Source organism: Muscardinus avellanarius (assembly GCF_963383645.1).
Source record: "Muscardinus avellanarius genome assembly, chromosome: 4".
Taxonomy (NCBI): domain Eukaryota; kingdom Metazoa; phylum Chordata; class Mammalia; order Rodentia; family Gliridae; genus Muscardinus; species Muscardinus avellanarius.
The window spans coordinates 142,161,078-142,178,974 of NC_137789.1; the positions used below are offsets into that span (position 1 = coordinate 142,161,078).

The window sequence follows — 17,897 nt, forward strand, 5'->3', positions numbered from 1 at the left end:
CATTTTGAAACTGCCTGCTTTTCTTTTCTTTTCTTTTCTTTTCTTTTCTTTTATGTACATAGGATTGAACCCAGAGCCTTGGGTATGCTAGGCAAATGCTACACTGCCAAGCCACATTCCCAAGCCTCCATGCCCCAGAAACTATTTTTAAAGAAAATCGTATATGATATTCTGGTGACAAAATAAAGTTCTGTTTGACTCATGTAAAATTTGACTTTATTAAGAAATTAATCATGAATGTCCTTTATTTATTATGTAGATAGCAAGGGGAATCCACAGACTTGAAACATGAGTTCAGATGCCAGCCAAGGTGTGATCACTACTCCTCCTCCTCCCAGCATGCCTCACAAAGAGAGATATTTTGACCGAATCAATGAAAATGACCCAGAATACATTCGGGAAAGAAATATGTCTCCTGATCTACGCCAAGACTTCAATATGATGGAGCAGAGGAAGCGAGTTACTCAGATTCTGCAGAGTCCTGTGAGTTGATGTAATTACAAGCCTTTAATTTATTTTCTTTCTCTTTGGAAACCTTGTTATAGGAAATATCTTAAGCTACCCTCAGGTTAAAAGAGGGATAGAGGAGTGACCAGTTGTTTAAAGGAGAAATGGAGACCTACACTATATTTGATTTGCAAAGCTTTAATAACAAACTTAGTAATTGTATTAGATGGCATATCTTTTCTGTGTGTGTTTTCTGAATATAATGCTTCACTAAAGAGGACAAGTGACTTTTTTTTTAATTTTTTTTTTATTGAAAGTAAATGGCATACATTTAAACTGTACTTGGTGCCCTCATCCCCCCCACCCTGTTTTCGCTCCCCCCTCCCAACAGTGAATGTCCAGGGTAACCATGCTATATTCATACCTTTACACATATTCGGAAGTAGCCCCTCATTAATCAAGTTCAGCCTTCTTCAAGAGAACAGGTGATTTTATTGAACTCAAGCACATCCATTTCAGACTGACTGACTGTGAAGAAAAAAAGGGCGTGACTCAAGCCATAGGGGCGAAGGAATAAGTTAGGTATATCTCATGCACGTGTTTTCTTCTTCCCTTCTTCTCCTTCACACTCAGCGCAGTACAGGAAGGCTTTAGGTTATTATATACCTAATATAAGCACAGTGTGTGTACATATCCCCACTTAACTATATTATAAGTGAATTTAAATTCAGCTTGAGCCTGATTATCTGCACAGCAGTATCTAGACTTTTAAATCATATTCAAGTGGTTGGTTGGGTTTCTTACAGACATTTAGTGGAATTACACAGGTTGCATATAAATAATAGAAAATAAAAAACAGCTTAATTTAAGATCCAAATGAGCTATGCATGGTGTCACTTACCTGTAATGTGGTAGTTGGAAGTCTGAGACAGGAAGATCGAGCAGGTTTGGGCCCAGCCTCAGCAATTTGGACCCTCAGCAACTTAGTGAGACTCTTGTTTCAAAATTAAAAAAAAAAAAAAATAGGATTGGGAGTCTATCTCAGAGATAGAATGGCCCTGGATTGAATCCTCAGTACCAAAAAAAAAAAAAGAATCAAAATGATTTTAAAATTTTATGCATAATGAAGATCATAGGCTCCTTGAAGCAGAGTTATGCACACATAAACACATGATGGCCAGGTTTACGGTTATGTTAGGTTTACATCCTAGGTAGTAAAATAGCCATCAGGGCATAGAGCTGGCCAGGTAAAATATTTTTTGTCCTGCCCTTATGAATTTAATCACAGAAGTTGAGTCAAAAGCTGAAGGGGAACTCCACTGTGAGTAATTCTCCCATACCAGGGACCTTGATGAAAACATTAAAGCATAAGTTATAAATGTAAGACAGGCTTTGAGGAATTTTAAAAATATAGCAGCCAGTTTGATGAAACCCTTTCTAAATAGAAGAGAGATTAACCAGAGAAGTCACCATGAGAAAGTAAAAACTGAGTTTCTGTATTTACAAATACTGGAAGGATGTATTAATTATTGAGAAAAAATTAATTTATTTCCTGCCCTTAAAAAATGCCACTTTTAAGAACTAATAGGTTAACCAAATGATTACTGTAACAAGCAGTATAAAGCAATTGAAAGGAGGAGGTGAAATTCAGATTTTGTTCAAGCTTGTTAACTATTAAAACTTCTTGAGGAAGTACCCCCGAAGAAAGCCATTCAATTCTAATTACAAAGTTTAAATGAAAAAGTACTAAACTGCATTTTTATGCTAGGCTTTCTGTTTTATATTTTCATCATTAAAAACAGCATGACTTTGAGTAGATCATTTAATTTTTAATACTTAAGTATTTCCATTTATAAATTAACTTAAAAGTATTAATTTTGTTTATGACTTGGGGAACTTAAATATTGAGAAAAGGGCTGACATATATATTGTTATTCCCTTATTTATTTAATAAGAATGTTTAATCATTTTCTACCCAAACAGGAATAAAGAAAGCTGAAATTTAAAAGCATTGTAGGTTGATCTCCTCCTTTAGATATTTGCCTAGTGAATTTAAAATATTACTAGTAAATTATGTGTAAAAGTATGAATAGAGTATGGTTAATCTGGACACTCATTAGGGGGAAAGGGCACCAAGCACAGTCTAAATATATACCATTTTCAATATGTTGCACTTATAAATAAAAGTAAAATAAATAAATAAAGTTAAAAATTTTATTTGTAAAAAACTTGGAAAAGTGTAGAAATTTTGTGTCCCCCTGCCACATTGCTCAAGACAGTTGATTTCCAAATTCCTTTCAATGCAACAGTAACTTTTCAACAAAGGAAATGATACACAATGTCTTATATTATTTTTTTAATTTTTATTGGTGCATTGTAGTCAAACATCTTAATGCAGTACAAAATGGTAGAGGCACACATGCACACATCCCTCATTTAGCCCTTCCCCAATTCCCACCCCACTCCCTCCCTCCATCCTCCTTCCCAAGTTTGGCTTGGTGATTAGCTTTGACATGCCTGTTAATGACACCATGAACATTAGGGAATTTCCTTTCTCCCCCCCCCCCCCCCGGTCAGGCCTCCTTATTTGCTCATCTATAGTTTCTCCTCCTTCGTCTAGTGCTCCTCCCATGGCTCATTTTCTCCTTTGCTTCCCCATAATAGGAAGAACATACAATTTCTTTCTTTTTGTGACTAACTAATCTCACTTAGCATAATGTTTTCCAGTTCCATACATTTCCCTGTAAATGACATAATTTTGTTCTCCTTTATGGCTGAGTAAAATTCCATTGTGTACACATCCCATAGTTTTGTAATTCACTCATCTGTTGATGGGCATCGTGGCTGGTTCTATAGTTTGGCAATGATGAACTATACTGCTATGAATATAGAGGTTCATGCATTCATTTGGCAGTTTGGTTTCATTCTTTTAGGTAGATACTCAGAAGTGGTATTGCTGGATCATATGTTAAGTTTGTCTTCATTCTTCTGAGGATCCTTCATACGGTTTTCCAAAGTGGTTGCACTATTTTGCAATCCCGCTAACAATGTAGTAGAGTTTCTACTTTTCCACATCCTATCACTTAAAATTTCTTTCTGCGTTAGAAGTCCTTCTCTTATTTTCAGCACTGATTCCCACTTAACTGTAATCTTGAAAGCCAGAAGGTGAGTAACTTTGACTAGATGATCCACTCATCCAATTTTTTAAATAGAGGTGAAGCAGTGGCAGCTTCAAGTGCTTCCTGACCAGATGGTTGCAGGACATACATGCAGGGACCCACTGGCCCTTTGCTGTGGAGTGGGCCCCCGTCCCAGCCTTGCTGTGGAGCCGGCCCTGGTCCCCGGCCTTGCTGTGGAGCAGGCCCCAGCAAAGGCTTGTATTAGTTATCTATAGCTAAATAAAATATACCCCAAAAATTAGCAGCTTAAGCAACAAGCATTTTTAATCTTATCATTTCTGTGAGTCAGTAACTTAGGCGCATCTTTGATGAATGATTCTGGCTCAAGTTCTTTCATGAAATTGAAGTTTAAGAGATCGGCCAAAGCTGCTGCCATCTGTAGGCTATATGGAACTGACTGGAACATCCATTCCTAAGATGGATTGCTCACACAGCTAGTCACAGTTCTGTGTCACTATCTTTAGGGCTGTATAAGTGCTCTCCCCCAGGGAAAGCAGACAGTAATGTTTTTATGACCTAATCTCGACATCACATCCACCATATTTTTTTTATTTTATCGGTGCACTGTATTCATACATCATAGTGGGATACAAACTTTTGTAGACATACATGCACACATCGCCCAGTCAGCCCCCACTCGATCCAACCCCATTCTCTCCCCATCCCTCCCTCCCATGCTTGGCTTAGTGGTTGATATCTAGTATTATAGCAATTTATCCAAAATTAAAAATGATAATCTCACATAACAGTTTCATTTGTCTGATACCAAGCTTTTGATGACTTAAAGATAACATTTCAATATTTCTTTTTGCTTTCTTTCTTACCAGAGAATATTTTTTTTCTATTTTTTTTCTATTTTTTTAGGTGAAACTATCATATATTTATATATTTATTTTTCAGAAAAAAAAAATCTATCCTAATATGGAATATGGTCTCTAGATACCCAAAACGATCTTGAAAAAGAACAAAGCTAGAAGATATATATTTTCTGATTTCAAACCATATAAAGCTACAATAATTGAAACAGTGTAGTACTATTCTAAAGGCAGATATATAAACCATTGGAGTTAAATAAAAGCCTAGAGCTAAATTCTTCCCTATATTGTCAAGTTATTTTTGACAAGGTTTCCACGAACATTTGGTGGTGGAAATAATAATCTTTTAACTAAATATTGTTGAAAAATAATAATAACATGGAAAAGAATAAAATTGGACCCTTACCTAATCCCATATACAAATATTAACTCAAAATAGATAAAAGACCTAAATATAAATCTTAAGACTATAAACTTTTAGAAGAAAATCTGGGTCATAAAACCTCACAACTTGGAAATTGGCAGTGATTTCTTGGATATGATTTCAATGGCACAGGCAACAGAAGAGTATACAAACTCCCTAAAAAATAAAAAAAAATATTGTATATCCAAAGATAATGTAAACAGAGTTAAAAGTTACTAATAGAATGGGATAAAATATTTTCAAATGCTATATCTGAAGGTATATTAATATTCCAACTAGAAATCCTAAAAATTAACAACAATAAAGGCAAACAATACCATTTAGAGATAGGTAAAAGACTAACATAAGTAATGAATCTCCACAGATAACCAATCTTAGTTGTCTGTTGGATGGAAAATCTTGTTTCTCTGGTTCTGGTGTGTGTTACCTATTTCTTCTTTGTAGTTAATCTCTTTGAGTATTTTCTCTAGCGCTGGTTTTGAAGACATAAATTCCTTCAGTTTCTGTTTGTCATGGAAGCTTCTTATTTCTCCATGTAATTTGATAGAAAGTTTTGCTGGGTAGGAAATTTTTGGCTGGAAGTTGTTTTCTTTCAGAGTTTGGAATATGTTACTCCAAGCCCTTCTGGCTCTCATGACTTGGTTTGGGAAGTCTGGAGTGATTCTAATTGGTTTGCCTCTGAATGTCACTTGGCCCTTTGTTTTCGTTGCCTTTAAGATTCTCTGCTTGGCTTCCACATTGGTCATTTTGACAATTATGTGGCGTGGGGATCCTCTTCTCCGATCCTGTCTAAAGGGAGTTCTATAAGTTTCCTGGACCTGTGTATCAACCTCTTGCTCTATGTCTGGAAAATTTTCTGCTATTACTTCCTTGAAGAGATTGTTGATCCCTTTGGTTTCACTTTCTTTTCCCTCCTCTATTCCAATTATTCTTAGGTTAGCTCTCTTAAAATGGGCCCATATTTCTTCAATGTCAGATTCCTGCTGTTGGATATTTTTTTCTAGATTAGAAACTATGCGTTCATTTTTGGATTGCTCATCTTCTAAGAGCGAGATTCTGTTCTCTATGTGTTCTAATCGGTTGTTTGTGCTTTGAATTGAGGCCTTTACTTCATTAATTGCATCCTTTATCTCTTTTTGGCTCTCTCTGAGTTCTTTTCGAAGCACCTGTATTATTTCTACAGTTATTTTCCTGATTTGATCTTCTATAAATCTCTGATTTTCTGTTTTATCGGGTTCTGATGTTGTGGGGTTGTGGGCATTCATTGCTCCAGTGTTATTCCTCTTTCCCATGATTTCGGATGTTTGTGCCTTCTCTGGGTTCTTCCCTAGGGTCACTATGACTTCACTTAAGGTGTTCTGGATCTCGAGTCAGTAGTATCTCAGACCCCACTACTCCTTTACTGGGTTGTATCACAGAGTCTTGACCCAGATAGTCGATAGAGGCTGCTTTAGACTGTGGGGGGTGCCAGGTTGCACGTTCTCCTATGGTGTGATATCTCTGCCACCGCCCCTTTCCCACTGGGTCAAGTCCCAGGGAGTACAGTACTGGGATTTCTCCTCTGGGGCCCGCAATTTGACTCACTGTTCTTGAGTACGCAGATGTAGCTGTACTGGACTCGGTGAATTCGCTGCTGCTGCTGCCGCCGGTGGCAATATGGCGCCGCTGCTACGCCCTCGGCCGTGAGGCTGGCGTATTTCTTCTTGGTTTTGAGTTCCACTCTGAATCCCTGCAGCGTGTGCTGAGCTCAGTCACTGGGAGCTTTAGATGATCCCTGCACCGAGAAATCCCACCTGGCTGTTCCGCAGTGGCTCACCTCGGCTTGCTGTAGCCGTCCGGTGAATTTGCCGCTGCCGCTGGCAGTATGGTGCTGCTGCCGCGTCCTCGGGCATGAGGCTGGTGTATCACCTCTGTGGCTCTGAGCTCTGTTCTCAGTCCGCTTTCTCTCTGGAGCCTGGTGATTTTTTTGTTTCTCTGGTGATGGTGTTTTCTGGCTATGAAAGGCACTGATTTTGTGGTAATGGAGATTGGTTGTTAGCGGGGCTCTTAAGCCCCGCTTTTCTCGGTCGCCATCTTCCCGGAAGTCCCACCATATTTTTAAGTTAGAAGCAAGTCACTAATTTCAGCCCATGATCAAAGAGAGAATAATTAATGAAGTTCCCCTTTTGAGGGGATAATTGTCTATTCTTTGATCACAATTTATTTTAAAAGAACTACGGAATGTCCTTAACCACGGTTTCTTTTTCTTTCACCCGCATAGAAAGCATACTTGTCCTCTCCCAGTATCCACTAAAAGTCTCATTCCATTATGGTATTAACTTGAATCTGGAATCTCATCTAATTTGGTCCCAGTGCCCATGATCCTCCTCAGAAAATAGTTCCAGATATACAATTCCTCAGGTATAGTTCCTCTCAATGTATTAACTGTAGAGAGATAGTTATCTGCCTCCTCTCCCCACATACATGCACCCTAGGTTGGGATACGCATAAAGTAACTACTATAGCTATTGCTATTCAAATCTGGATAGTAAAGAGTCACTGCTTCAAAGCAATTCTGAAATCTCTCTGGACAAATGTTCAAAAATTTCTTGTTGAGGAATCAGTCCTATTCCTTAACAGGAGCAAGTCTCCCTAGCTCCTACCTATGCCCTCTGGATTCTTGGTTACCTATCTGAATCATCCTTTCTTTCTCTTTTTTTTTTTCCTTTTTCCTTTTTTTTTTTTTTTTTTTTTTTTTTTTACTTCAAAAATTCAAGCCAGCTGTGGTGGTGCATGCGTTTTCTAATCCCAGCATTCAGGAGGCAGAGACTGGAGGATCGTGGTTTGTGGACAGCCTCAGCTACTTAGTGAGGCCCTTCACAACTCAGTGAGACCCTGTTTCAAAAAATTAAAAAAAAAAAAAAAAAGACTAGAGGCTGGGTGTGGTGGCGCACGCTTGTAATCCCCACGCTTGGGAGGCGGAGACAAGAGGATTGCGCAGGTTCGAAGCCAGCCACAGCGGCTTAAGAGACCCTGTTTCCAAATAAAAATATAAAAAATAGGTCTGGGAGTGTAGCCCGGAGGTGAAGGGCTTCCAAGAACCCCAGTACCACCAAAAAAAAAAAAAAAAGACTAAAAAGTAGGGTTGGGAGTGTAGCTTGGAGATAAAATGCCCCTGGGTTCCATTCCCAGTACTGCCAAAAAAAAAAAAAGTTTCATAACATTCAATAAAGATCAATTTATCTTAAAAAGTAATGTCTCCCAGTGGACAATTATTACATAATTACTACACTGGAGGAGTTCCTTATTCAAGTGATAGACTGATGAGACTAGCTAATAACCTATGAAATGAATCTTTACTATCATTAACTCAGACTAAGATTGAAATTGAATTCTTCACTTTCTTTTCTTTTTTTTTTTTTTTTTTTTTGGTGGTACTGGGGATGGAACCCATGGGCCTTCTACCTCCGGGCTACACTCCCAGACCTATTTTATATTTTTATTTGGAAACAGGGTCTCTTAAGCCCACAAGGCTGGCTTTGAACCTGCGCGATCCTCCTTTCTCTGCCTCCCAAGCGCAGGGATTACAAGCATGCGCCGCCACACCCGGCTTCACTTTCTTTCTTTATATGTAGGAAAATTTAAAAATAGTGCATACAAAATTTTTTTTTTTTTTAGTGATACTGGGGGTGGAACCCAGGGGCTTTCTACCTCTGGCTATACTCCCAAACCTATTTTTTATATTTTATTTGGAAACAGGGTCTCACTAAGTTGCTGAGAGCCTCACTAAGTAGCTGAGGCTGGCTTTGAACCTGTGCAGTTTTCCTGTCTCAACTTCCCAAGCGCGGGATTTACAAGTGTGCAGCAGCACACCTGTTTTAGTGCATACAAATTTGAATACACTGCTTAGTTTGAATCTGGGTCCAAATCTTGCCTCATCCACTACTTATTAACTGTGTGACATTAGAAAACTCACTCAACTTTTTAGTTAGAAAAATGGGGAAATTACCACACACATTGGTTGTGACAATTAAATGAAATAACATAAAACGATGTAGTGCAGTGCCTAACACCTATTAGGCAGCTATTTTTGCGGAAACTGAATACATAAATTACTAATTTAAAGCACATTATAGCCAAGTTGGTAGATACCTGCAATCCCGTTACTTGGGAAACTGAGACAGAGGATCACAGGTTCAAAGACAGCCTTAGCAATGCAGTGAGACCCTGTTTCCAAACAAAAGAAGGGCCGAGAGTGTGGTTCAGAAGTAGAATGCCCCTGTGTTCAATCCCAATACCAAAAATAAAGAAATACATAGCAGATTATGCTTTTGTGGCAGCACTTTGAAGATTATAATCATAATACCTTGAACTATATTTTGGGTTTTGAAAGTCTTAAAGATTCTATCACCTGATGGCACTCTGGCTTGTTCGTGTTATTCACGAAATATCACAGGCCCACCACTTCCTCTTCTACGCTCTTCTCTGTCTGAGAAGAAAAACATGGTTAATGCTGCAGTTTAAAAGCCCAGCAGGTGACTTTGCCATCCTGCTCATGAGTTAATCTCTCATTACGCTCTGATGAATTCCTAGCTGCATGGGAGCAGATTCTTTGCCTAGTACTCCAGAATTGCCACAGTCTGCTGTTACATAGCAATCTTGCTTGCTTTAACCATCAAATGCTGTAATCTGGCCTAAGAAGTTTACTCAACAGTGTTTTTCACCGCATGTCTACTGCCTTATTTGTTGTATTTGGTTTTAGAGATTCAGCCCAGCTCAAATAAAATTGGGAAAATTTTATTAGGAAAATCTTGTTTAATTGAGAGTTTCAAGTTTGAATCTTTTTCTACTTCTTAGCTATGCAATCTTGAGCAAGTCATTGCCTATTTCAGAACTTTGTAGGGATTCAAATGAATCAGCTACAAAGAATTATTAACATTGGGCTTTTGTAGGAATATGATTATTCTCCTAAAGATAAGTAAAATGTTTATTTTTTATAATTTTAATAAAAGTTTACTACATTTACTGATACATAACAGTAGTAATTTTTATACTTGCTATTGTCTATGACAGGTAATTATCTGAACAAATCTCAAAAAATATCTGAAACAGCCAGGCATGGTGGTACATGCTTTGTTATCCCTTGGGAGGCTGAGCCAGGAGGATCTGGGTTCATGGACAGCCTCAGCTACTTAGGCCCTTTGCAACTCAATGAGACCCTGTTTCAAAATAAAGAATAAAAAACAGGGTTAGGGTTGTAGGTCGGAGGTAGAATGCCCTGGGCTCCATCCCCAGTACCACAAAATATATATTTGAAACAAAAATGAGTCATTTGTTCATGACAAAAATTAAATCTTTCCACACTAGAGGATTTTTACCTGTTGAAGCACTGCCAACTAACAAAAAAAGGATGTAGAAATTTCATTTATATTGAAATTGTTTCCTTTACTCATATACTGCCTCAAGCTATTTACCCTCAACAGGACATAACTAATTGATTTCAGACGGCTTTTACATTCCTCTATGACACCATAGGTAGCCCATAGTTTAAGGTGGTACTTACTATATTGTGGGATATATGGAAGCGAAAACATTTTCATTAACAAGGAAAAAAAGCATTTGATCTGTGTCCTTGCCTCTGGCATTAACTTACTATGTCACCTTGAACAAGTGTTCAATCTTTCTTATGTAGCTTTGTCATCCCACCCAGCAGAAATTTCTCATCAGTTCAAAAGTGTTGTGTAAACAACTGGTTGGTCTTCATCAGAAAGCCATTCTATTTTTTTTTTATTGATGCATTGTATTCATACAACTTATTGGGGTAAAAAACTTGTGTGTACAAACATGTACTCATCGCTGATTTAACCCCTACCCAAATCCCACCCCATTCCCTCCCCGTCCCTCCCTTCCTTGCTTGGCTTAGTGATTGACTTCGATATGTTTAAGTACATTGTGTGCTTTAGAGATTTTTCTCTTCCCCCTCCTTTCTCTTCCTTTAGGTTATCTTGTTTGCTCCTCTTTTCTCCCTAACTCTCACATATTAGGGAAAGCATCTGATTTCTTATTTTTTGTGACTGACTAATCTCACTTAGCATAATGTCCTCCAGTTCCATCTATTTTCCTGGAAATGACGTAATTGAGTTTTTTTTTTGATGGCTGAGTAAAATTCCATTGTGTACATATCCCACAGTTTTGTAATCCATTCATCTGTTGATGGACATCTTGGCTGGTTCCATAGTTTGGCTATGGTGAATTGTGCAGCTATGAACATAGATACACATGCATTAGTTTGGTAGTTTGGTTTCTTTTCTTTTGGGTAGATACCCAACAGTGGTATTGCTGGATCAAATGGTAGGTGTGTTCCCATTCTTCTGAGGATTCTCCATACTGTTTTCCAAAGTGGTTGCACTAATTTGCAATCCCACCAACAATGTCTTAGAGTTCCCACTTCTCCACATCCTCGCCAGCATCTGTTGTTGTTTGTGTTTTGAATGATTGCCATTCTAGTTGGAGTTAGGTGAAATCTCAGGGTAGTTTTGATTTGCATCTCTCTGATTGCCAGTGATGTTGAGCATTTTTTCATGCATTTATTGGCCATTTGAATTTCTTCTTTTGTGAAGTGTCTATTTAGTTCATTTGCCCATTTCTAAATCAGCACACTGAGCAGATTGTTTTGAGGCATGTTGGTTCCCTGTGGGCTTTATTTATTTATTTGTAGTACTGGTTATGGAACCCAGAGTCATTCTACCACCAAGCTACACCCCCAGGCCTATTTTATTTTATTTTATTTTGAAACAAGGGTCTAAGTTGCAGAGGGCCTCACTAAGTTGTCCAGTCTGGCTTCAAACCTGTGATCCTCCTGTCTCCGCCTTCCAGGCATTTGGATTATGAGTGTACACCACCATGCCCAGCCCCTATGAGTTTAGATAAAATTCGGTTCATCTCTAGCATATGTGTATAATTTTATGGCATCAACTTAGTAATCTTAACCTTATTTCTGGCTTTGTCTAAACTTGTTAGGCTTACTTTTGTCTTTAAGTTGATTTTTCTTACATTTATTTTGGTTTTGTACCATTTTAATCCATGGAAACTGCTTAAATTCTTTCTTGGAAAGACATGGAGTCATGGACATTCCAATAAAACAGATAATGCCTACTTCCAGAGCTGTTGTAATGTATGTAATGAGTAGTATACATAGTAGATATCATTAATACTTTCTTACCAAATCAAAGAATACTGATAAGAGCTGCTTTGAACTGTGGAAAAATGTGAAGGTAAGATAAATTTCAAGGGAGTAAATTTGCCCATTGCCACATGTCCAGAAAGTTTTTATAGTTTATATAAAGATAGATGAGGATATCAAGGAATTCTCCTTTTAACCTTTACCATGGTAAATAAAATACTCACGTTACTGCTCTGTATGAAGGCATCCATCCATCTTAGATACAGCTCATAACCATTTTATGTTCACAGAGTCTTGGGTATTAGTGGAGTTTTCTGGTAAATATCTTTATGGAAGATATTTTATATTAGACATTCTACTTCTGAGCTACACCCCCAACCCTATTTTTTATTCTTTACTTTGAAACAGGGTCTAAGTTGCAGAGGACATCACCAAGTAGCTGAGACTGGCCACGAACCTGTGATCCTCCAGTCTCAGCCTCCCAAGTACTGAGATTACAAGTGTGCATCACCATGCCCAGCTTCAATTTTTATTTTTTATCAGTACATAACTGTACAGAATGTTAGGTCCCTTGGGGTATATTTGTACATGCATAAACCATCATTAGATCACTTTAAATCCCAATGCCTCTTTGTACTTTTCCCTCCCTCCCCAAAAACGTCATCCTCTATTGCACGGATCTCCCGTCAGTGTCTGTGAGGCACCCTCCCCTCGCACATCCCTTCCTCCCTCCCTCCCCCCCTCTCTAGCTTTCATATAGAAGAGAAAACATACAACCCTTGACTTTCTGAGTCTGGCTTATTTTGCTCTACAGTTCCATCTACTTTCCTGAAAATGACTTTATTTTGGTTTTTTATGGCTGAATAAAGCTCCATTTTTTTTATAGCTGAGTAAAGCTCCATTTCCTTTTATTTTTTGGTCCATTTGTTTGTTGATAGACACCTAGGCTGGTTCTATGGTTTGACCAGGCTATTATGAATTGTGCTGCTATAAAAATGTGTGTGCTTGTATCTCCATAGTACGCTGACCTTAGTTCTTTTGGATAAATACTAAGAGTGATTTTCCTCGTCTTTTGAGAGCCTCCATACTGAACTCCATAGTGGTTGTACCAATGTATATTCCCACTATCAGTGTACTAGAGTTCCTTTTCCCCTGTCAGAATTCATTGTTTCTTGTGTAATGATTGCCATTCTAATTTGAGTGAGGTGAATATCAGTGTAGTTTGCATTTGCATTTCCCTGATGACTAGAAATTTTTAGAATTTTTCATATAATTTTTGGCCATTGTACTTCTTTTGAAGTGTCTGTTTAGTTCATTTGCCCGTTTACTGAATGGATTGTTGGTTTGTTGGTGTTTTTTGGTATTGAGGTTTTTTTAGTTCTTTTTATATTCTAGATATTAAACCTCTGTGAAAAGAGTAGCTGTCAAAGATTTTTTCCCATTCTGTAGGTTCCGTCTTCGCCCTGTTGCTTCCTTTGCTGAGCAGAAGCTTTTTAGTTTGATACCATCCCACTTAGTAATTCTCAGTATTATTTCATAAGCTGTTGGAGTCCTGTTGAGGAAGTAGCTGCCTATGCCTGTGTGTTCGGTTCCCCTGTGTTCTCCTCTAACATTTGAAATTGAACAGTCTTATTCTTGGGTCTTTGATTCATTTTTACTTTTGTGCAGGGTGACAGGGATATATTTTGGTGATAATTTCAATTTGGGGTACTGGTGATTGAACTCAGTGGTGTTCTACCTCTGGGCTGGATCCTCAGTCCTATATTATTTTAAAGTTTGAAACAGGTTCTAAGTTGCTGAGGGTCCCACTTAGCTGCTAAGACTGGTCTCGAACCTCAGATCCTCCTATTTTAGCCTCTCAAGCACTGGGACTACAGGTGTGCACCACTACCCTGGCTTAGTTTCAGTCTTTTACATATGGATATCTAGTAAGTTTTGATGCCTTTGTTGAGAATCAGATAACTATAAATATGTGTCTCTTTGCTTTCTATTCTGTCCCACTGTCTATGTGTCTATGTCTGTACCAAGCTATTTTGTGTTACTATGGCTCTGTAGTATAATTTGAAGGTGGATATTGTGATGCCTTTAGTTTTACTCTTTTTGCTCAGAATGAACTAGATATGCATTTAGGTATTTTCCATTTTTTTATAATTTAACTAATGATCTACATTTAACAAGTCTTAAATTTGTAAAAGAAAATCTATATTTAATGAGTGTTGACTGCTCCACAAACTCAGACTTCAATTATGATCACAATTATTATTTTAAATTAATCACTCAGACACCCATCTGCCTTTTGTTTGTTTTGTTTTGTGTGGTACTAGGAATTGAACCCAAGAGTATTCTACCTCTGATCTTCATTCCCAGCCCTATTTTGTGTGTGTGTGTGCGTGTGTGTGTGTGTGTGTGTGTGTGTGTGTGTGTGTGTGGTTTTTTTGTTTATTTGAAACAGGTTCTCTCTAGGTATTGCTATATTGCTGATACTGTCCTCAAACCTGTGATCCTCCTATCTCAGCCTCATATGCACTACCACCTGGCTCCCATTTGCCTTTTTAGCAGAAAAAATAGCATCTCCCTTTTGGATTTTTGGATTTTCTTCTTCCCACAGAATCGTCTCAATACATTTAGTAGCTTATATAGTCCAAAGGGGTGCATTAGTGGCTTCCATATCCAAGATGTGGTGTGTGTTGTGTGTACATGTGTCTGTGTGTATATGAGAAAGATACACTAAAGTCTGTTGAGCACACCCACCATTACCACTGCACTCCCCTGCCACGTGGTGATGATGCTGAGAACTAGTTTTACACTGTCCAACAGGAGGCTACAGGTTTACTGTTGATCCAGATGCCTGTGCAGGCCACAATGGCACACCAGGGAAGGCCTTCTTATGCTAACGCTCCATTTGGATGATCCCATGGTGCCTGTAGTTGAGTTCTGTACTAATATTGCAGATGTTAGTACCCAGCTCATTCAATTCATATCACAGGTACCTCTCAACTATTATTCTAACATCAGCATAAGCATTGAGTCAGACCTGGTCCTAACATCTATCAGCTTCTATCCTTAGAACATTTTCCTTCCCATGATGGGCTACTATGATATTATTATTTTTTATTATTATTTTTTTGGGGGGGTGATGGTGATAGTACTGGGGTTCCTGGAAACCCTTCTACCTCCGGGCTACACTCCTAGACCTATTTTATATTTTTATTTGGTCTCTTAAGCCAGCAAGGCTGGCTTCAAACCAGCGCGATTCTCCTGTCTCCGCCTCCCAAGTGCGGGGATTACAAGTGTGTGCCACCACACCCGGCTGACATTATTTTTAAAGGAACTAGGCAAGGTGGTACACACCTATAATCCTAGTACTTGGGAAGCTGACACAGAAGGATCACCATTTCCAGGCCAGTCTTAGGAGCTTACTGAGATTCTTTTTCCAAACTAAAAGGGACTGGCAGTGTAGGTGACAGGTAGAATGCCCCTCAATTGAATCTTCAGCATGGATGGATAGAGAGACAGACAAACTGACCAACCATCTGTTCGTTCATCCCCTGGACCTCTAGGTTATGAACCATCCTCTAACCATGGCTACATCTAAACAAGGACCCTAAGAAATCTTATTCCCACCCTTTTAAAAATTACTTCTATCATTGACTCAAAAAAGATTCACTCTTCTAAGTGCACACCTGCACTCCCAATACTTTCCCTAAAGATGTCTCAGAAGTAGTGATTCCAAAATAAAATTTGGCCCTGAAAGGGGGAAGGATGAATTTAAATTCTGACCGGGCATCCTGCCATAGATGTAACTAATCTCAAATAGAATAGCAAGGTTTAAGTGATTTATTGCAAGAGCCTTTGCATTTAAAAATGAATGAAATAGATATGAGCTAATCTCAGATGGAAGAGTGAGGTTTGAGTGATTTATGTTTCAAGAGCCTTCATGTTGAAAATGAATGAAATAGACGTGAGCAAGAGGATAAATGACAAATTTAACAAAATAAATGTTGGTTGGGTATGATGGAAAGATAAAACCAATTTAAACAAATGTGAAGGCTTGGGAGAAGTTTTGGATGATGAATCATATTAGCAACTTGAGTAACTAGAATAGAGGTATACTCTGAATGTTCAGGATTTTTATTTATATATGTAAATACTGTTACACACACACATACACCAAAAAAACGATTCAATAGGAAAATATGGAAGCTCAAATTGGAGAAAAAAGTATAATTCCTATAGGGTAGTGTTGTAACTCTTCTTACAAATTTGCATTCAGAGAGTATGGAGTTAAGGAATTGCTATGGAAATCATAACATGACAACCATGATTTAGTATATCTTACTAAAACTTTTTTCTGGGAACCACCTCATGTTCAGAGTGATACCACATTCAAAAAGGGACTGTTCTACTTAGATGATGAGGCTGCTGAGCAAGGAATGAGTTGCATGTTAATAACAGTAGTTTTATCTGCACCTGTCCAGTGTAGATATTATACCTCATTTTCTTGGAGATTAAGAATTTTTTTGGAGATTAAGAATAAAAACACTTCTTTCAAGTGTTTTTATTATTTTGTGTCTGTGAATAGTGTAGGTGATGTTATTCAAAAGAGAGATAGAGGGAAACGATGACTGGTTATTATCAGAGCAAGTTCAGGTGATTCTGATGCCAGGAGATTGTGTGCTCAGTGGTCATTTTTGTGTGTTGCAGGCCTTTCGGGAAGACCTGGAATGCCTTATTCAAGAACAGATGAAGAAAGGCCACAACCCATCTGGATTACTGGCATTGCAACAGATTGCAGATTACATCATGACCAGTTCTTTCTCAGGCTTTTCTTCACCTCCCCTCAGTATGTCAGTTTTGAAGAGTTTTAAAAATTCTAATTGTATCTACTTGGGGACACTCTACTTCTCTAGCAGCATTTCTGCTTAGGTTCAGTCCTTCCGTTTATAACATCCAGCACGTAGCATAACATAATGTTAGAGTTTCTTTATCATCAGTCAGGAATTTACTAGACTGTGTGAGGGTTACAAAGTAGTAGAAGAAATTGTCCCTGCCCCCAGATAAATATATTGTAATTAATGCTGTAAGATAACTACAGAGGAAAACTTGCAAAACAGTTCATAAGAAATTGCCTAAAGACTTTTCATAAGTCATTGTGCTATGGTCTCAGAGTTGGAAATGATCACTGGCTGGAGTAGACTTGAGAAAAGTTTATGGGAGAAAAGAAGCGTGAACCAAACAGGCTTTAAAGTATAGAATAGAAAGGTATGAAAGAAGGGTTTGAACATTTTATTCATTCAGCAGCTCTTCGTGAGAACACCAATTTGGTGAACTTCAACACCTTCAGGATATGAAGAATCATAGGATCTGAAGGTCCAGTGCTGTGCATCTGACTGAGATCGATAAGGAAACACTGCAGTGCAAGGGCAAGTGCATTGTGCCAGGGACAACTAGCTGGGACTGCTCTGGGTCAGGCTCCAAGGATGAGGGACATTTTCCTTTTCTTTTTTTCTTTTTTTCTCTTTTTTTATTGTTGTTAGAGATTTGTAAGTAGAATTTCAAAGAAGTCAAGTAGTTTTCAAGTAGAGGGAACAGCAAGAAATGAGATGTGAAAGTGGTGACATGCAAATGAGGATGGATTGCAGAACTCCAGGTAGACCATTGTCAGACCATCGGGTTCTGGTGTAGAAGCCTAGTGAGAGGAGCTGGTTCTGACAGGGTTCTTCACCAAGGGCTGCCAGCATGGAAAGTGAAAAACCTTGTGAAGAAAAATCAACAGGTGATAACTTAAATGAGTACCAGGAAAGGGAAAGAAAGAAGTCAGAAAGAACCAGCGGTTGGAATCTCAGCCTCAGAGCTTTGGAGAGAGACTT

General features: G+C 38.3%; 1 protein-coding gene across 2 annotated transcripts in view; it reads left to right on the top strand.

Moving 5' to 3' along the window:
• Positions 1–288: 288 nt before the first annotated feature.
• Positions 289–17,897, top strand: part of ADD3 (adducin 3) — a gene marked incomplete at both ends in the record, with an annotated part of 37,824 nt that continues 20,215 nt past the window's right edge. For both annotated transcript variants that reach the window (XM_080695294.1, XM_080695295.1), the window contains 2 exons: positions 289–483; positions 16,732–16,870. In XM_080695294.1, coding sequence (XP_080551420.1) covers positions 289–483; positions 16,732–16,870 — 334 coding nt within the window. The remainder of the gene's footprint in view (positions 484–16,731; positions 16,871–17,897) is intronic.